Source organism: Heterodontus francisci, chromosome 5, assembly GCF_036365525.1.
Source record: "Heterodontus francisci isolate sHetFra1 chromosome 5, sHetFra1.hap1, whole genome shotgun sequence".
Lineage (NCBI taxonomy): Eukaryota > Metazoa > Chordata > Chondrichthyes > Heterodontiformes > Heterodontidae > Heterodontus > Heterodontus francisci.
The window spans coordinates 174,838,230-174,859,339 of NC_090375.1; the positions used below are offsets into that span (position 1 = coordinate 174,838,230).

Sequence of the window (21,110 nt, forward strand, 5' to 3'; positions counted from 1 at the left end):
GAGAGACTGGATAGGCTAGGGTTGTTTTCCTTAGAGCAGAGAAGGCTAAGGGGGGACCTGATCGAGGTATACAAAATTATGAAGGGCATTGATAGGATAGATGGGAAGAAACTTTTTCCATTAGCGGAGTCGTCAATAACCAGGGGGCATAGATTTAAGGTAAGGGGCAGGAAGTTTAGAGGGGATTTGAGGACAAACATTTTCACCCAGAGGGTGATTGGAATCTGGAACGCACTGCCTGAGGGGTGGTAGAGGCAGTAGCCCTCACAACATTTAAGAAGTATTTAGATGAGCACTTGAAATTCCATAGCATACAGGGCTACAGGTCAAGTGCTGGAAAATTGGATTGGAATAGATAGGTACTTGATGGCTGGCACAGACACAATGGGCCGAAGGGCCTGTTTCTATGCTGTATAACTCTATGACTCTATGAATGCAGGCAAATGGTAAAACCACTGTGTCTTGAAAAATGCTGTAATTAAATTTATATTCAAGTATTTGAATTTCAGAAATACCAAGTAGAATGACATGCAATTAGCGAGTACACACAGCTGTTTCTGTCCAAAATACATAGAGACTTAAGACGTTATAACTGGAAACTTTGCAATCAACATTAACGCAAATTGTCAATGATCATTCATTTCTGGCCAATGTAAGTGACTCCCATTTTAAACATAAACATTTTAAGTAGTGGAGACTCTTATCACTAAAACTTTGTGTCTCTACAGTTGGGAGGAGAGGCAGTGTTTCTATTCCTGATCATTATCCAGTGATCCTGTTTAAAAGTGCATGAATGAGTGCAGATGTGAGTTGAGAATAGGATTAGGTTTAGCTGCAATGCTGTTGACAAATAACCTGCCAACATAACCACTGACTTACTCCCTGCGAGGTTAATATTGTGGAAGTAATGCTGCAAAAAGGATCATGTTGTTGCTCACTGCAAGTCAAAGGATACTCTTTTATAAATATAAGGAGCATTATACCATGTATTGCACAATGTACAGTAGTACGCAGCTATGTTTAACTTTACCACAATGTCTAATTGCTGCACATTCCTGAGGCCAGTTTGAGACTAATTGTTCCGACAAATATTCCAGTCAATTAGAGACCATAAAATAACAGGAAGTGACTGGTTTTCTCTTAGAATTGTAGGTCTGAAATTTGCATGTATGACCAGTGTGATACCTGAATTGTTATGAACACATCTCAAAACATATTTAAAATTTGTGTTATAATTCTTCATTAAAAGTCTCCAGAGAGTTAAATTGGCCACTGTTGGCAGTAGAAACTTTTTCACCAGAATTCAGTCGACTATGCATTTTCTTTGTAAAGTTATTCTTGTCTGAATGTGCATGCAGTGTCTCAGTCCTGCTCTGTGTTTTATGCAAGTCAGCATTTATGTCAAAACCCACATAAAGGCCAATTCATCAAGGTATTGGAGGGTCGTCACCATCTGGAAAAATCTAATCCAGCACTTTGAGGAGAAAATGAAGACTTAAGTTAGGTGGCCCCTGTGGTCCAACCTTACACATGAAGGGGGGCTTCTGGCATCTACAGTACCATACGTCAAAAGTTACGAGAAGGTAAGTTGAAAGAGAATACAATCGGCTTGAATAGCCACCCACTTAGACAACTTAATGTACATTTACTTGGAACATTAGTTTTAACTGGTTTAAAACTGGTAATGATTAGCAATGTCCAAATAACATGCAGACAATATTCCTGCCAAGTACATAGAACACAATGTAGAATGATTTTGGCCATTTAAAATGATTACTGTCCTGGAAGAGAGGCATATTTTTTGTAACTGATAGTAGTAGTGACAAGGATGCTGCAAAAGATATGCACAAAGATGTTACTTACATAAAGTTCTAAAACAAATCGAACATTGTATACAATGCATGAGGGAGGAGGAAAGAGATTAATTTTTTTGCTCAAAACTATCTAGAAATTCAAATTAAGCAATTTAAGTAAATCAGTACAGGAGATGTTTGCTCCGAAAAAGTGAATTGACAAATAATCTGAATTAAAGGGGTAAAAGGTTGGGAGCACATGTGGGAGACAATGCAGTGTAAAGCACCAAAACTGATCCCAAAAGGTAAAAGGAATGAGCTCCAAGAACTGATTAGAAGTTCAGCTTAACACTCTTGAAAGCAGGTAAGTTTGAGGCAAAGGTTACCCTCAGTGAAGTATATAAATTAAGCGGTACAAACAAATTCTACTTGTTTGAAGGCAGAATATACTTCCAATTACGCTCAACAGTACCAGAGTTATCAACAAACTCCTTCATCCAAGTCATTTACAAATATCGTGAAAAGCTGGGGCTGTTGATATATACAGCAATACAGATTGCTGGAGGACACTAGTCACATTCTGCTTTGAATATGTACACATTATCCCTGTTACACACCTCCTAACCAATTATCTAAGCCAGTAGGTTGCCTCCAATTCAGTGTGCTCTCAAATTTAAATTTACATGGAATATCTTCTAAAGGACCTTTTAAACATCCGTAATCACTCCCTTATCTACCATGTTATCCATCCTCAAAAAAATCCAACTTGGTCATACATAACTTCAAATGCTCAGTCACGAACAGATTCTAGTAATTTCCCCAAAACTGATGTTAGACTAATAGGTTTATTTCCTATATTATCTGACTTTTCTTTAATGGAATGACACTGGCAATTTTCTAAAGGGATAATTCCTGAATTGGTTTTTGGGAGATTAGAACAATTTCCTCTTACTTCATTTAATGGGTGGAAGCCATTGTGCGCAGGGGATTGGGCTCTCTATAAGTCTGTTTCTCTAGCACTGTTTTTAAATAAACCTTTTTATCAAATCTAGTTTGGTCCTCCTCTTGATATATTTTTAATTTTCCTTATTTTATCATCCACTGTGAAAACCAATACAAAGTAGCTGTTTAGTAAGTCTGCCATTTCCTGATTTCCAATTACAGTATTGCCTGCATGTCATTAAGGGGCCCACATTAGTTACTCTGTAATATTTGTAAAAACTTGTGTTGTTCTTTATTGATCAAGATTTTTCAACATCTAAATCACTACTTCCTGACTGACCTGTTTTTAAGCTTGGTGGCCTTGCATTATGCCAAATAGAATGCAAAGTAAATGGCAGATTTCTTTTTTTATTCGTTCATGGGATATGGGCGTCACTGGCCAGGCCAGCATTTATTACCCATCCCTAATTGCCCTCGAGAAGGTGGTGGTCTGCCTTCTTAAACCGCTGCAGTCCTTGGGGTGTAGGTACACCAACTACTGTTTGGAAGGGAATTCCAGGATTTTGACCCAGCGACAGTGAAGGAGCAGAGATATAGTTCCAAGTTAAGATGGTGTGTGACTTGGAGGGAACTTGCAGGTGGTGGTGTTCCCTTGCATCTGCTGCCTTGTCCTTCCAGGGGGTAGAGGTCACAGGTTTGGAAGGTGCTTTCGAAGGAACCTTGGTGAGTTCTGCAGTGCATCAGATATATGGTACACATTGCTGCCATTGTGCGTCAGTGGCGCAGGGAGTGAATGTTGAAGCTGGTGGATGGGGTGCCAATCAAGCAGGCTGCTTTGCCTGTATAGTGTCTTGAATGTTGTTAGAGCTGCATTCATCCAGGCAAGTGGAGAGTATTCCATCACACTCCTGACTTGTGCCTTGTAGATGGTGAGGCATTGGGGATACAGGACGCGAGTTACTCACCACAGAATTCCCAGCCTCTGACCTGCTTTCGTAGCCACAGCTGGTCCAGCTCAGTTTCCAGTCAATGGTGACGCCCTAGGATGTTGATGGTGGGGGAATTCAGTGATAGTAATACCATTGAACATCAAGGGGAGATGGTTAGATTCTCTCTTGTTTGAGATAGTCATTGTATGGCACGAATGTTACTTGCCACTTATCAGACTAAGCACTGTCCAGGTCTTGCTGCATATGGACATGGCCTGTTTCACTATTTGAGGAGTCCCGAATGGTGCTGAACATTGTGCAATCAGCAGTGAACATCCCCACTTCTGACCTTATGATAGAGGAAGGTCATTGATGAAGCAGCTGAAGATGGTTGGGCCTAGGACACTACCCTGAGGAACTCCTGCAGTGATGTCCTGGAGCTGAGATGATTGACCTCAAACAACCACAACCATCTTCCTTTGTAGCTTCACCAGGCTGGTACCTCATTTTTAGATATGCCTGGCCATGAGGTTACAGATTGTGGTTGAATACAATTCTGCTGCTGATGGCCCACAGCCCCTCACGGATGCAGAGTTTTGAGTTGTTACATCTGTTCGAAATCTATCAATAAGCAGTTACTGGACTATTTATTGTTTCTCCCTTTCACACCCCACTGTCATCATATGGAAGTGCAGCAGAAGGCTCACAAATTAGACCGGATCCCAACGATCATGGAAGAATTTTCACAGGCATAACCTCTTGACATCCCAAATATCCCATGCCATAGCACAGGATGAAACTATGGAGGGGGCTGACACTTCCTGGAGCAGCTCTCCAGGACTGATTTTTCCAGCTTGTGTACTGGCAGACACCCAGCTCATACCTATAGTGGCATGGATGTCTTCCAGAAAACTTAATAGTGAAACCTCCCTTTGATGCCATAATCTGGTAGGGTCAAAGACAAAAGATCAAACATTTGCATCTCAGCACTTAAAAGTTACACAAATTTGTGATCTAGATTTGGAAATTTCTCAGATCTCTGTGTACATGATTACAGAACTGTAGAGATCACAATATTTAACTGACAAGATGTGGCACTTGGAACACTGAGCTACTTACAGCCTTAACTGGCCAATGTGGGGATATGTAAAAGCCATGAAACTACTCCATTTGCCAGCATACATTGACAGCACCAAAATAATCTAGAATTTCATCACATCTTTGAAAGGATGTAAAAATATAGATATGTTCAAGGATTTCCCTAGGGCACAACTGAATACTTTATAATACAATTTACAATTGTGTTTCAGATGCTCCACACACATTGCACAATATAAATACTAAAGCAGTGTTGAGTGTTGATCACACTAGGGCGAGAAATACTCAGTGGTGTAAAGTTTTCTAGACTTTCAGGACTGCTGGTAGTTATTAAATTATAATTTACCATTTTTTTTCCTGCTGCATTGCAGCTGGTTATTCATTGTTGGCAGTGAGAAATTCAGAACGCAGGTAGATATCACCCTTCCATACTCATGTTTTAAAGGGACTGCACCCCCCCCCCCCCAGTATTTTACTCTATGGAGTGACAGCAGTGGCCTATTTGTGAAGGCTGAACAAATGGTGGAATGACTACTGCTGGTTTTCAATTTTCATAGACAAATCACAGGCTTTGGATGCCCTCTGGTATCAGTCATTATTGGTTGGTAATTTACCTACTGCATTTGTATCTTCAATGAATGAAGCTTTGCAGCCTCAGATTATGAAAGCAAAATCTTAAGAAAATCAACTAGTAGTTATAGAAGATGGAATGTCCTAAGTCTTTGGAGAAATGGAACGGTTTGTAATTAAGCAAATTAGATTTTCCCCAGAAGTATAATCCAACACAAATGATAATAGTTACCATTCTCCAATCTTTTCAGTGGTGTTAGGCAGGTGGTATTGCACTTACCAAAGTCACAGATGTTGAACAAGAATCCACAGACCCAGTCATTATGTAGCATTTTTATTAAAGCAAGCATTCTATAATCCAAACATTCAGTTTCAGTTTCTAATGCTCAACCATCAAACACACTGCCAACTAAAAACAGTGTGGATCTGCTGAACATTTCCACAGTAATGGATTACAAAACTTTAAAGAAAGGAATGCATCAAACATTTCTGTGCATAAAACACCTACCCCGGCCTAGAAAACTTTTCATTTTACAATTTTTTTTTGGTATTTTCCCATTAAGTCTAGGACTAGCATCACTTATGCCAGACCTGGCAGTGACTTTGTTTCATAAGCTTAGAGGTTTCCTTTCTTTTTTTGTATACATTTTTTGTTTTGCAATGTTTTAAAATTTTTTAGCTTTTTCCAATGTTTAGAATTTTTTTTCTTCAGTAAATGCAAGCTTCATGGTCCTCCTCTCCTACAAGGAAAAATAAAAAGTTATAGACTTTCTTTTCATTCAAAGTTTCAATTAAATTTCATCCAAACATTTTAATCTAATGGATATTTTATAATAGGGTTGCAAAATTTGAATTCAGCAAATCTGCATAGCGCTGCAGTGAAATGAGCATATTTTGATCATTTCACAAAGGGAAATTGAAGCAAAGAGTCTTGAATCAAAATGTGCTACAAACTATAATGAAGTATAGTAAATGCATGTCCATTATTGCAATCAAAAATGACTTGAATTGTCAATTTCTTAGCAGCAGAGCGAATGCTATTTGTCCACATCAGTAATCGTGGAATTTTTCAACTATTTTTACCCTTGCAATCTAATTAGTAGACAAATGAAAATGGACAACTTAATTGCAGTTTGGGTGAACTCACCAGAATGAAAATGCAACTATGTATATCAGAACTTTGCGAGAGGTTCCACCTGGCCTCAGACTTCACCCAGCAATAGTGAAGGTGGAATACAGTTACCAGATTTTATTATGGAATTGTAGCAATAAAAATCAAGTGCAACATACTGTGGTCAAAGTTCTGTGACTATGAATGTACTAAGTTTTTCTGAAAGGGTATTTTCTCCATTAGTACTCACCTGAAAAATTTAAACACCTGCAGCATTTGGCACAACTACTTTCTGAGCAGCCTCTTTTGCCTGATGGGCCTGCAGTACAGCAACAGCTTCATCAACCTGAATTAGAAAAAAAAGACTGGTCAAATCTGCAACAAAATGATTGGATTGCATGATATCTCAGCCAGATTCAACTGTAAGAATGCCAAGCAAATTTGAATAGTGACAGTTACAATAATCTGACACTGGAAAATTTGAAGGTACTGCATTTTTCTGCAGTAACACTTAAACTGATAGCAATATATATCACAACTGTATTTTGTTTAGTATTTTCTACTGCATAAACTTATACAGTTCTGCCTAAAATAAAGGCATCTCAAATTTGAAGTCAAAAACAATGATTTACCTTGGAGCGCAGAGACTCTGGGGACTCCAGCATATGAAGCAATTCAGAGTTGTCTATCTCCAGAAGCATCCCTGTGATTTTACCTGCCAAACTTGGGTGCATGTTCTGAATCAGGGGGAAAAGGCGTTCACCTGCAAGGAAACATTTCACTGAATAACTGAGGACAATGCAAAGACTGGTTGTAAGTTAAGCATTTTTACAACCTTTAGTCGTGGGCCGAAGGGCCTGTACTGTGCTGTTCTATGTTCTAAATATACCAGACATCTGCAACTGCCATTTTTTCAACTTTCTGCAATCAAATGGTGCAACATTAGTGGGAAATTGAACACTTTCCACTTCAGTCACCCTGTGGCATCAAATATTCAAGTACAGCACAGCATGGTTACAAGCAGTGCAAAGCTTCCTTGACTAACTCAACAATATTTCTCAGCCCAAGCAAGCCTTATGGTACCACACCCACCATTGTCACTGTGCATTTCCATCCCCCAGCCAAACAATACCAATTAGTGGTAAATTAGAACTGGATTCAGACGAACTGAACGTATTCAATACAGACCCTTACAAACCAGTGAAATCAAACCAAAGCCATCAGACCCTGCAAGTGGGAGCAGGGCCCCAAAGAACACCTGAGCCATCAGTAAGCATTAACATAATCGACACAACCTCAGTAAGACAAATAGAATCCATGTGGATAGAGATAATAAAAGAATCAATCACACTAAGAGGTACTCTACAGACCACATAACAGAAGGGAGGTGGAGGAAGAAATATGCAAACAAACCAGCAAAATGGTAAAAGTTGCATTTAACCCAGTAGACCATCCAGTTCCCCCAAATGCCATTAATCTGAGTTATATATCAACTACTATGCTGCCGCAAACACATCACATCAAGATGCCATGATCAACCAATATATCTAAATTCAAATATGGCAATACATCTGCTCACCATGTAGAAAGAGCAATTTCCTTTTTCCACTATCCATCTTTATTAACTTTAATTGTATTCTTACCCAGCATCTGCTTCTGTTCTTGGGGAGGGGCAGCAGCCAGCATGGAAGCAGTCAGGGGCTCTTGGCCTTGTACATGAACTGCAGGCTGAAAAGGAAGAGTGTACATCCAATATAGTTTCAAAGTTGTCAGTTTCATCAGGCGATCACAATGTTTTAGAAAAATCAAATTCAGTTAGTACACTATTTGAAATGAACACATAGAAGCTTTAAAATACCATATTTTATCCAGACTACTAAATATTCAAAAAGTGCTTAGAACACTCCATTCTGCATGCAAAACTATGGCAAATTGCATTCACACCTGTATTACTGATCAAAGTTTACATCATAGATGCATTTATGTAGCAAGAAACAAGACCTTGAAATTATATAGTGTTTTACACCCCAGGATATCCCAAAGCATTTCACAGTGCTTGAGTGTAGTCACTATTGTAATGCAGGGAAAACGTGGCAGACAATTTACACAGGGCAAAGTTCCAAAACCAGCAATGAGATAAATGCTCAGAAAATCTGCTTTAGTGATGCAGGTTAAAGATTGGTTTAATGTCTTACCCAAAAGACAAGACAGTGCAGACTCCCTCAGCAGTGCACTTGAGTGTCAACCTAGAATACATGCTCAAGTCTTTGGAGTTGAGCATGAACCCACAACCTTCTGACTCATGCAAGCATTACCACTGAGAATAGACTGACACCTGACTGCAGAGAGACCAGGATATGCCAGGCTAACTGGTCTATGTGAAGTAAGCTGATGCAAGTTTGGGCAGTAGTAGGGGGACTTAGCTTGTGTAGTGATTGTATTCTGCATAAACTTCAATAGTTTAATTTACAAGACACCGTAGCATAAATACTTGGGAGTAAGAATATTTGCATAGCATACATACCTGTTGCATAGCAACTGGAGGCTGAGCATTTAGATGCTGTTGAGGATTGCGTACTCCTGCAGCATATTTGTACTGTGTAAACGAACGGACACCAGGAGCAGTAGCACCAGGGCGAGGTCCCATTGTCTGTGTTGCTGTGTTGGCTTACAAAAAAGTAAAGATAAAACACTCCCAAAAGTTCAAAAATCTTCAACAGAGCCTTTTGTCTGCAATTGTCTGAACTATCACAGTAATACAAAGGGAAATATTGATTAGTATTCCTATCCTTCCTTTTCTATTATTGGTCAGGCAGCTTGGAATTCATTGAATACAATTTTCCTGAAAATCAAGACCTCAAGATTTCACAGTGCTCGAGTGTAGTTCAGTTTCACAGAAGAGAACTGTAGACAATATCTACCCATGGAAGAATAATGGACACTTCATTACACTGTGGCAAATGAGATAGACAGGTCTTGCTGTTATCAGGATAAAACTAGTAAAAAATAGTTTGCGCCAACTTTTGAACAATTTTAGTTAACAGCCCACTGATTGAGGAACATTCAACCAATAGGCATTTTATCACCCAAGGATGAAAAGTGCAATCTTTCTGGTCTGTATGGCTCAGTGCATGCCCAGTCTTCATTTATCTCATGAGCCAATGGGGCTCATTACATTGCCAAGCTTCATTTATCTGATGAGCTAATGAGAAAGCTCTTGCATAACATTTTGGCTCTTAAAATGTTTCATGACTATGTCCCAAAGCACTTCACAACCAATGAAATACTTCCAGGTGCAGTTGCTGTTGTAATGCAAGGAAATGAGGCACCACAAGCAATGAAATGAATGATCAAATAATCACACCAGTCTTAATCAAATGTGTCACCTGAGGGCAAATGGGCTCTTGGTTTAAAGCATTTCATTTAAAGGCAGCACCTCAGACAGTGCAGCACTCCCTCAGTATTGCACTGAAGTGTGAGCTTTGTATCTGGAGGACTAGAACCCATGACAGCTTCGCAAAGAGGAGTGCTACCACTGAACCAAGACTGGCAAATGAAAAAGATAAAGCTCAGTGTACAACCAACTGATATTCCCTTTCAATGGAAATGTGGCAGATAAAACATCAACACCTTAAATTCAAGACAAGAAATGAGGTGCAAGTTTCTAAATGCATATGGGTTCCATTTTGATAGTGATAAAATTGATCAGAGCTTAAAGTGACCAGAACTTTAAGCTCATCTCTTCAAGCAGACTTTTCTTTAAAATAGAACAGGAGTGGCTTAAAATATAAACATAACTATTCAAAACTTGCCATGTATTTCAGATTTCTGCTTTCTACAAATACAAAACAAGACTAATCAAGACAATGGAAGAGTTCACTATTAGCATGGCTGAGTAGAATAAGTGTGAAGATAAATGCAGTTTCATCACAGCACCTACATTGTAACAGTGACTACACTTAAATACTTTGTCTTTGAAGCGTTCAGGATGCCGAAGGTTGAGAAAGAAAAGTTTGTTTCTTTCAGCTGCACCCACCTACTACTTACGGAAAGGCAAGCAGTCATGACAAAGTGTTGTGGGTCTTCAACTGCTCACATTGAAAAGGGGAAAAATAATTTGCTTGCTTCTTTTAAAGAGGCAGATAGATGCGCTGCCACAACTTGCTTCAATCCTCCTAACAGTCATCTCACCCACTAGACTGAACTATTAGAGATTGGACCAGACAATGAGACAAACTGTTTCCAGGGTACACTGAAGTTACAAAAGATAAGACTGGAGCCATGTAGGGGAACTATACTTCGACTTCATACAAATATACATGAACCTCTCTCACTAGGTTTTTAAAAAATGCTCAAAATACAGTCAGCTCACCAACACGTTGAGTGCTCATGACACGTGGCACCTGAGCAGAAGTTGGTCTCATGGAGCTGAGGGTTGGTGGTCGAGGACCTGTTGGACGCATTCCACCAGGTATGTTCTGGAATGCTGGCAAGGAAGAAAACAATTTCATGGAAATTAAGGAAATCTGATTTAAGGTATAATAAAATTGTCCAAATGATACAAATATTTATGTCTGATTAAAACCATCTATCAAAACCACTAACTTGTTTATATACTTACGTTGGGGTCTGACACTTTGAGCAGCCCATCGAGGGCTCGGTCGAAGCTGTGCAAGCTGGCCTGCTGGATAATAGGCAGCACGGTTCTGAGCCTGTGAACAGTTTATTACGTCAGTTTAACCATTTATCACGCTTTTTAAAAATAGCATGTGCTAATTGTACCAAAACTGTTCTTTCTTGTGTATTCTATAAACACTGTACTCAGTACAAAATTTGCATCTCCACGGCCAGCTTTTCTTCCAGTACATATACATTTACCTGAGGGATAGCCGCCATGAAGTAACCAGAGGGTGGAGCAGGCTGATAAGGATTGATAACAGGGTTTGGTACAGCTCTAACACTCGCCATTCTCTGCATGTACTGGTTTGTCAAATGAGCTTGCCGTTCTTCTTTGCGCTGAGCCAGAGCAACGTACAAGGGCTTGGTGCTAACGATCCGGCCGTTCATCTCAGTTACAGCCTTGGTGGCCTCCTCTGGTGAAGAGAAACAGACAAACCCAAAGCCTTTGCTGCGCCCATGCTCCATCATCACCTGTACAAATAAAATTGAGATTTCATTCATTAATCAAATTATCTGAACATTTCAAAACAGTTGGCTAGCCACTGTTTGCAAAGCAGACCACTTCAAATTCTTGCATATTTTTCTTTTCTTTTCTATGTCTGCCTTTTAGATAATGCCTAATCGAAAGCGTGCAAGCCAACAATTTTGGTTAAAAAAAAATCTCAAGTGCCAGAGCTTAAAGCAAAACACTGAAGTGAACTTAAAATTCAGTTTAAAAAAAATCAAATTATCTACCACTAATTTATCTCTAACAGGCACTTTGGTCACAATACAAGTGATGAGTGTGAAAATAAAACAGATACCTTAGCACTGGTAATTGTACCAAATGGTGAAAATTCTTTGCGCAGACGCTCATCATCAATACCATCATCCAGATTTTTGACGTAGAGGTTGACCCCCTATGATGGAAAAATACCCATAAAGTTGAAATTTAGTACTTAATCAAAAATATACTTAATAACCATCACTGGCAACAGAGCATTTTCCAGGCAATAGGTTAGTTTCTGATCTTAACTTGCCCTTTGGACAATCAACAATTCCAAGGAAACCATGGACTACATGCATGCTAAACAGCAAAGGCAGCATGTTATATACTATATACAGTGCTAAGCAATCCCACAATCAATGGATCAAATCAAAGCTCTGCAGTTCTGCCACATGCAGTCAAGTATTGTAGTGAACAATAAAAGCAGGAGGAGGCATAGCCATAAACATCCCCATCCTCAGCAATGGTGCAGTCCAGCACAAGTGCAAAAAAACCAAGGTTGATGCATTTGCAACCATCAGCCAGAAGTGCCAAGGAGATGATCCACCTCTGCCTCCATCCTGAGGTCCCCATCATAAATACCATTCAGCCAACTCAATTCACTTGAAACAGCAGCTGAGAGCACTAAATGCAGCAACGGCTCATGAGGCCCCCAAACCCTTCTTGCTGTGAAGAACTGTGCTCCAGAACTAGCCACAACTCTACCCAAGCTGTTCCAGTACAGCTAACACTGTCACCTACCTGTCAAGGTGGAAAACAGCCCAGTTATGTTCGGTCACAAAAAGCAGGACATCCAATCACTGCTCCATCAGCCTCACCTCAAAAAGGTGCTGTCGACAGTGCTACCAAGCAGCACATACTCACAAACAACCTGTGCACCAATGCACAGTTTGGATCCCACCAAAATCACTTGGCTCCAGACCTCATTACAGCCTTGGTCCAAACATGGACCAACAAGCTGAAAGATGTGCTGGAGAAGGACTGCCCTTGACATCAAACCAGCATTTGACTCAGTGTAGCACCAAGACCACCCAGTAAGATTAATGTTAATGTGAAAGTGGAGAAAATCTCTCCATTGGCTGGAGTCAAACAAAGAGACAGCTGTGGTTGCTGGATGCCAGTCTCAGCCCCAGGACATCACTGCAGGAGTAAGTTCCTCAGGGCAGTGTCCTAGGCCCAAATCATCTCCAGCTGGTTCAATGACCTTCCCTCCAATACAAGGTCAAAAGTGGGTATTTTCACTGATGATTGCAGTGTTAAGCTGTGTTTGCAATTCCAGATAAAGCAGTCCATGACTGCGTGCAGAGAGACCTGGACAACATTCAAGTTTGGGGTACGTGGGAACTAACATTCGTATCACACAAGTGCCAGGCAATGATCTGCAAAAAGTTTAACCACCATGGCATTACCATTACCAAATCCCCCGCCAAAATCCTGGGATCAACAATGACCAGAAACTTAACTGGACCAGCCACATAAATACCATAGCTATGAGAGGCCAGAGGCTGAGTATTCTGCAGCAAGTGACTCACCTCTTGACTCCCCAATGCCTTTCTACCATCTACAAGGGACAAGTCAGGAGTGTAATGCAATAGCGTCCGCTTGACTGATGAGTGCTGCTCCAACACTCAAGAAACTCAACACCATCCACGGCAAAGCAATTCACTTGATTGGCACCATATCCACTACTGATGCAACATGGCTGCAGTGTGTACCACCTACAAAATGCACTGCAATAACTAGCCAAGGCTTCAACAGTATATCGCAAATTCACAACTTTACCACCTTGAAAGAACATGGTTAGCAGATGCATGGGAACACCGAGTCACATGCCATCATAACCATTCCTTCCTGGTCACTGGATCAAAATCCTGAAACTCCACCCGACATCACTGTGGGACTGCCTTCACTACATAGCAGTTCAAGAAGGCAGCTCACCACCACCTCCTCATGGGCAACTAGAGATGTCATCAGTGAACCTGGTAGTGTTCTCCTGTCATTGAGGGGCAGCATGATGAAAAATAGCAATTGAATGTTCAAAAATTGAGATTAACAACAGGCAGCTCTCTTAAAACTACATTTGCTAACAATGTTCAGCAAAGATTACACATGGGAAAATAACCTCATTGATGGGCTTATGATTTTAGTGGTAACTTTAAACCCATGAATTACTGACAGACTTCAAGCATTCCCTCACCCTTCTGGGATTAAACTACACCCAATTAAACCAGGCCAAACTTTTCCTTCAAGGTCAAGAGTCAACTAATAACAAAAATACACATGGAAAATCTAGTTCCAGTAGCCATTTTACCAAGAATAGTAAATTGAACTACCAGTGACCTTCAACCAGTTCAACACACACCATATACATCTGGCATCCGTTTTAAGAGGTAACATTTCACTTGTTTGAGATCGGAGAGTTCACAAGCACTAGCAACTCTACTACTCACCTGGTACCTTGTGATCCGGTCCTGTTTCATTTGTTCAAATTTGCGCTTCAGCTCGGTCTGTCGCTCAACCTTTTTCTGGGCACGGCCAACATAAACCTGTCTCCCGTTAATTTCTTTGCCATTCATCTCATCGACAGCCTAATAAAAGCATACATTAGTTTTAAAAATGGGAAGAAATATCCAGAGTGTAATTTCAGTCAATGCATAAGCTGAAGGCCAAATCATTTGCTACAGCTAAAACCACTCTTTCTGCTAATGGACCAGTGTATTTATTTGCAGGTTGAAATTTTGTATGCCTGTTAAATGACTGAAAATATCCTCCATACAGATAATGCCACGGCATAATTGCTTGGTACACACCTTTGTAATCAATGCAAGACAAACACCAAGAGGGGAAAATCCAAGCAGTCATATGCCTGGCCTCTATTGAAGCCACAATGCAATTCCCTCCCTTCTTCTCCATCTCCAGAAATTCCAACAGCACAAATGAGACTTAGAACTTTCCAAATGGTCTACTGCAATAGCTGGAAACCATTCATGGACTAAAACTAGACTAAGTCTAAAATCTCAGTTGAAAATTATGTACAAAACCCATTTCAGAAAAGCACCTTTCTAGACTTATCACTTGGCCTTAAACAGTAGAATTTAACTGCAGCTGCTTACTTTTTGTGCATCTTCATGTTTTTCAAAACTGACAAAGCCAAAGCCCTTTGATCTTCCACTGTCATCTGTCATGACTTTTACACTCAGGAATGCCCCTATAAAAAATTGCATAAAATGCTTTAAGACTTAAGTACAGAGATTTCAAATATATTTACAGAATTTTGCTGGTCAATTGGTTCAATTCAGTACAATTTTAAACCCAGAAATTGTTACACGCTTAAATTACACGACGTTATGGTACTTGGAAAGTTCTATCCCTGAAGTGTGAGAAAGGGGTGTGGAGTAGACCAGTCACATTGGTAAATAGTTAACTGATAAAACCAGACCTCATAACGAAAGCAAAGTTATACATAGATCATTTGCATTTTAACATTCTTAAGATACCGTGCTTAATAGCTACGGACCAAAATATCTTCCTGTAGACCATTAACAGAGAAAAAACTTGCATTACATGGCTAAAAACAGAATAAAAATCGGTTTACATGTCCATTACCTATGGTACGTTTCTCAGCCCCAGCAATCTTAAAGCCAGGCAACGCAGTCCTTTTTGGTATAGGCTGCTTTGTCCTGAAAGAGGTTTAGTACTGTTGCTTCATAGATAAATAAATCCTACACAGTACCAGGATGTCAGGATCAGCAACCTGAAACTCGTGCAAGTTAAATGGGGGACAGACTTAACTCTTTATACATAGTTGTCATGGCTCTATGGCATGCACTAGGACGCGCAAAGGCAAAAAGCATGGCCATCTCTGGCATAAAATCTGTGCAACCATAATTATTCCTGCTTACGCAGAGTTCAAGACAAAAATGACCATGGCAAGTCATTATGACTCCAATCATAATAAATCAGCAGGAAATGTTATTTTTCAGGCAAAACAAGTGGCGAAGGGAAAAAAAATCAAGCTCTTTCTTCATCCAAAATCTGATATATGGAGTGACTGCAAGGTTATCAAATAAATAGGCACAAGAGTGAAATGAAACTCACCAAATTTGTTGAAGATTTCTTTCAGCCTCTCATCGTCCATATCTTCCCCAAAGTTCTTGATGTATACATTGGTGAATTCTTTTGCTTTGGCTCCAAGCTCAGCTTCACGCTCTTTGCGGGATTTAAAACGACCTACAAAACTATAGAAAGCATAGTGTTAAGATACTATATCGAATTCCTATTCCTCCCGAAAAGCAGGAATTCATGCAAGGGTATGGATTTGCCTACAGAAGGTCTCTGGGTATCTCGCTGAAGCCATCATTCTTCACCCTTGAGTCTGGATAACAAGTGTCAGTTTGTTCAAAAGTGGGGTCAATAGAGTCAAAGTTCCATCATTTCCTCACTGACACCTAAGCATTCAGTTTACCAAGGGCCATTGAAAAGCAACCAGAATGACCCCTTGCCATTTTGTCCCTTCATAGCCCAGAAATGCTGAAGCCAATTGCCACACCCCATTACCAACTTAGTTCAAATCAGCCATATTTTAGTGTCAGAGAGATACAGCAGTGAAACAGGCCCTTCGGCCCACCAAGTCTGTGCCGACCAACAACCACCCATTTATACTAATCCTACATTAATCCCATATTCCCTACCACATCCCCACCATTCTCCTACCACCTACCTACACTAGGGGCAATTTACAATGGCCAATTTACCCATCAACCTGCAAATCTTTGGCTGTGGAAGGAAACTGGAGCACCCAGCAGAATCCCATGCGGTCACAGGGAGAACTTGCAAACTCCGCACAGGCAGTACACAGAACAGAACCCGGGTCTCTGGAGCTGTGAGGCTGCGGTGCTAACCACTGCGCCGCCCAGATAAAAATCAGACTTCCTGACAAATATACTCCTCAGATACAAGAAGCAAGGTTAAGTTATCAACATTTTTGCTGCAGTACATGGTCCTCATGGTAAAAAGATACCTTGTCAGACATAGATTTCTATTTTCTTCAGTAGCCTTATTTTTATACCTAAATACCTAAAGTCTATTCAAAATCTGGATAGTTAAAATCCATATGCTTACACTTTACGATCATTAAGAAGCATGCCATTCATTTTTTCAATGGCTCGTTCTGCCGCTTCATGGGTTTCAAAATGAACAAATCCATAGCCCTTAGACCCATTTTCATCGCAGACCACCTAGGGAACAACAAAATCCTTCATCAACAATGCACATTCAAAGGGTTTATTTAGCATGACAAATATCTTCTGGTCTACAAGTCAAAATACATTTTCTATATTGACTACATTTATACAATGCCTTTAATACAGAAAAATATCCCAAGGAACTTCAGAGGTGAAAATCAGACCAAAAGAGACAGGAGGGGCAGATAAAAAGTTGTGTCAGAGGTGGACTTTAAAAAGAGCCAGGTGGAAAGACAGAGTGGTGAGCACAGTCTTAGATAGAATTTCAGGGCAGGGAACAAGAGGCAGAAAATTAGCGAGTGACTCTGAAAGACAGAAGAAAGGTTAAAAAGTGTGCAGCAAAGGAATTTGGCAGTACTAATGGGTATTTATTTAAACAATGAGTATAGCAAATAAAGCCGATGAGCTGAGGGCACAGATGGACACATGGCAATACGATATCATTGTGGACTGGATACAGCTACTTGAAGGAAAATCAGTGGCAAACCAGTGGGAGGCATTCAAAAGAGAGATACTACAGGCACAGCGTAGGCATGTCCCCACAAAGATAAAGGGTGGTACTGCCAAATCTAGAGCCCCCTGGTTATCTAGAAGCTTACAGGGCAAATTAAAGCAGGAAAAGAAGCTTATGACAATCACAAAAATCTTAATATTTTAGAAAGCCTAGGAGTATAGAAAGTGCAGGGGTGAAGTAAAAAAGGAAATTAGAAAAGCAAAGAGAGGACATGAAAAATTGGCAGGTAAAAACAAGGAAAACTCAAAAGATGTTTTATCATTACATTAAGAGCAAGAGGATAACTAAGGAAAGGGTAGGGCCCAGAGATGTACAAGGGAACTTATGCATGGATGCAGAAAGGGTTCTTGATGAGTTTTTTGTCTGTCTTCACAAAGGAGAGGGTTGATGCAGACATTGTAGTTATAGAGGAGGAGTGTGAAATATTAGAGACGATAAGCATAATGAAAGTACTAGAGGATGTGGCATGCTTGAAAGTGGATAAATTGCCAGGGCCGAATGGATTGCAACCCAGGTTGTTAAAGGAAGCCAGGGAGGAAATAGCAGATGCGCTGAGGATCATCTTCAAATCCTCATGAGATACAGGCGAGGTACCCAGACGATTGGAGATCTGCGAACGTTGTACCATTGTTTAAAAAGGGTATGAGGGATAAGCCAAATAACTATAGGACGGTCAGTCTGACCTCGGTGGTGGGTAAATTGTTAGAATCTATTCTGAGATAGGATAAACTGTCACTTAGAAAGGCACGGATTAATCAGGGTTAGTCAGCATGGATTTGTTAAGGGAAGGTCATGTTTTACTAACTTAATTGAGATTTTTGAGGAAATAGCAAGGAAGATTGATGAGGGTAGTGCAGTGGATGTGGTCTACATGGATTTTAGCAAGGCATTTGACAAGGTCCCACATGGCAGACTGGTCAGTAAAATGAAAGCTCATGGGATACAGGGGAATGTGACAGATTGGATCCAGAATTGGCTCAAGGCCAGGAAACAAAGGATAATAGTTGACGGATGTTTTTGCGAATGGAAAGCTGTTTCCAGTTGCATTCCACAGGACTCAGTGCTGCATCCCTTGCTGTTTGTGGTATATATTAATGATTTGGAAATTTGCTGATGACACAAAAATTGGCCGTGTAGTTGATCGTGAAGAGGATAGCCGTAGACTCCAGAATGATATCAATGGTTTGGTTGAGTGGGAGGAAAAGTGGCAAATGGAATTCAATCCAGAAAAGTGAGGGGTAATGCACTTGGGGAGGGCAAATAAAGCGAGGGAATACACAATAAATGGGAGGATATTGAGAGGGGTAGAAGAAGTGAGATATCTTGGAGTGCATGTCCACAGGTCCCTGAAGATGGCAGGACAGGTAGATAAAATGGTGAAGGCAGCATATGGAATGCTTTACTTTATTGGCCGAGGTATAGAGTAGAAAGGCAGGGATGTAATGCCAGAACTGTAAGAAACGCTGGTTAGGCCACAGAATTGCATACAGTTTTCGTCACATTACAGAAAGGACATAATTTCTCTGAGGAGATTTACAAGAATGTTGCCAGGGCTTGAAATTTGCAGCTATGAGGAAAGATTGGATAGGCTAGGGTTGTTTTGCTTAGAACAGAGGAATCTGAGGGGTGACTTAATTGATGTGTACAAAATTATGAGGGACCTAGATAGACAGGAAGGACCTGATTCCCCTAGCGGACAGGTCAATTACCAGGGGACACAGATTTAAGGTGATTGGTAGAAGGATGAGGGGACATGAGGAATTACTTTTTCACCCAGAGGGTGGTGGGTGTCTGGAATCCACTGCCAGGAACAGTGGCGGAGGCAGAAATCCTCAAGTGCTGTAACCTGCAAGGCTATGGACCAGGTACTGGCAGTGGATTAGATTGGATGGCCAGTTTGTTTGGCTGGCAAAGACATGACAGGCTGAATGGCCTCCTTCTGTGCCGTAACTTTTCTATGGTTCTAATTCCAGAGTGTGGGGCCGAGATAGCTGAAGGTGGGGTGAAAGGGAGGGAGGGATACACAAGATAACAGTCAGACAAAGAGTATTCTGGGGCACTATAGGGCTGGAGGTAGTTCAAGAAACTGGGAGCTGCAAGGCCATGAAGGAATTTGAAGAGTAGGATGAGGATTTTAAATTGGAGGAGTGGGAGGACATAGACGGCATAAGTTTGCAAAGGAGAAGCAGGAGGACAAGACACGAGCAGCATAGCTTTGGATGAAATAAAAACAAAATGCTGGAAATACTCAGCATGTCTGGCAGCATCTGTGGAGAAAGGAACAGAATTAATATTTCAAGTCGATGACCTTTCATCGGTTTCTATCTCCAAAGGTGCTGCCAGATCTGCTGAGTATTTTCAGCACTTTGTTTTTATTTCAGATTTCCAGCATCCACAGTATTTTGCTTTTATTTTAGCTTCGGATAAACTGGCGTTTATAAAGTGTGAAGGACAGCAAGCCAGTCACGAGAACAATGGATTAGTTCCATTCTGGAGATGACAAAGATGTGATTGAGAGTTTGCCATTTTTTGAAACATTTAGCTCAGGGTAATATTGAGACAATGGATGGGAGAACAGCTTATTTTAACTTCAATTAGACACGAGTTTAAATACAACCATGAACATTTGGGATTCAAGTTCTAAAAGGTCATTCCTGAAGCTAAACAGTTTCATTCATCTTTGAATATATATATATATATATATTATATATAGTACTGTAAAACCATTGCAGCTCTAGACCTGGAAGAATATACAACCAAAGTAAGGAAATCTAACTGAACCTGGAGATATATCAAGAGGGATAGAACACAAATTCCTATATGCGAGACTGTCTGTATGTGGCACTGGCATCCACATCTGTCATACTCATATGTTTACAATACCCAAACTCTAGAACCAGGGAGGTGGGCTCCAGTTTAGAAAACGAATGGTACACAATTTACATTTAACTATCTTACACAGAAGGTAGCATGATTTAACTAACTATAATACAAGTTATGGGTAGATGCTCATTGCTGCTCGGGGCCGCTGTTCTCAAAATGATTTGTATGCAAACCTTTGAAAATTGGAAAGCTATTGTGGGAATGACCAATTGAGGGCCAATTAATTCTCACCTTGCAAGAAAGTATGTTTCCAAAAGCTGAAAATGTGTCATATAAAGCTTTGTTATCAATGGATTTGTCCAAATTCTTAATGAAGATGTTACCAACTCCAGATTTCCGTAAAGATGGGTCACGTTGAGACCACATGATACGAACAGGCTTGCCTTTGATAACATCGAAGTTCATTGTATCCAAAGCACGCTCAGCTGAGGGGAGAAGAAAAAAAAAGACTTAGTATGTAATGCTTGTTTAGATTAGAAATTTGCCCAGGGCTTAAAGAAACATGGAAATTTTGCAAGGAAAATAATGCAGTCAGCATCTGAAAGAGTTAACATTTCAGGGGAATCAGCTTCTTCAAATTA

The 21,110-nt window shown here is 40.3% G+C and overlaps 1 protein-coding gene across 3 annotated transcripts in view; it reads right to left on the bottom strand.

The window, feature by feature from the left end:
• Window positions 1-5,650: 5,650 nt before the first annotated feature.
• Window positions 5,651-21,110, bottom strand: part of pabpc1b (poly A binding protein, cytoplasmic 1 b) — a 38,472-nt gene continuing 23,012 nt past the window's right edge. For 2 of the 3 annotated variants that reach the window (XM_068032377.1, XM_068032375.1), the window contains 14 exons: window positions 20,761-20,954; window positions 17,011-17,126; window positions 15,988-16,127; window positions 15,003-15,097; window positions 14,340-14,477; window positions 11,927-12,022; window positions 11,322-11,594; window positions 11,065-11,155; window positions 10,816-10,929; window positions 8,968-9,110; window positions 8,087-8,171; window positions 7,076-7,206; window positions 6,694-6,789; window positions 5,651-6,072 (listed from right to left, as the gene is read on the bottom strand). In XM_068032377.1, coding sequence (XP_067888478.1) covers window positions 6,703-6,789; window positions 7,076-7,206; window positions 8,087-8,171; window positions 8,968-9,110; window positions 10,816-10,929; window positions 11,065-11,155; window positions 11,322-11,594; window positions 11,927-12,022; window positions 14,340-14,477; window positions 15,003-15,097; window positions 15,988-16,127; window positions 17,011-17,126; window positions 20,761-20,934 — 1,683 coding nt within the window. In that variant the 5' untranslated portion in view covers window positions 20,935-20,954 and the 3' untranslated portion in view covers window positions 5,651-6,072; window positions 6,694-6,702. The remainder of the gene's footprint in view (window positions 6,073-6,693; window positions 6,790-7,075; window positions 7,207-8,086; window positions 8,172-8,967; window positions 9,111-10,815; window positions 10,930-11,064; window positions 11,156-11,321; window positions 11,595-11,926; window positions 12,023-14,339; window positions 14,478-15,002; window positions 15,098-15,987; window positions 16,128-17,010; window positions 17,127-20,760; window positions 20,955-21,110) is intronic. The other variant, XM_068032376.1, reaches the window with a different exon arrangement.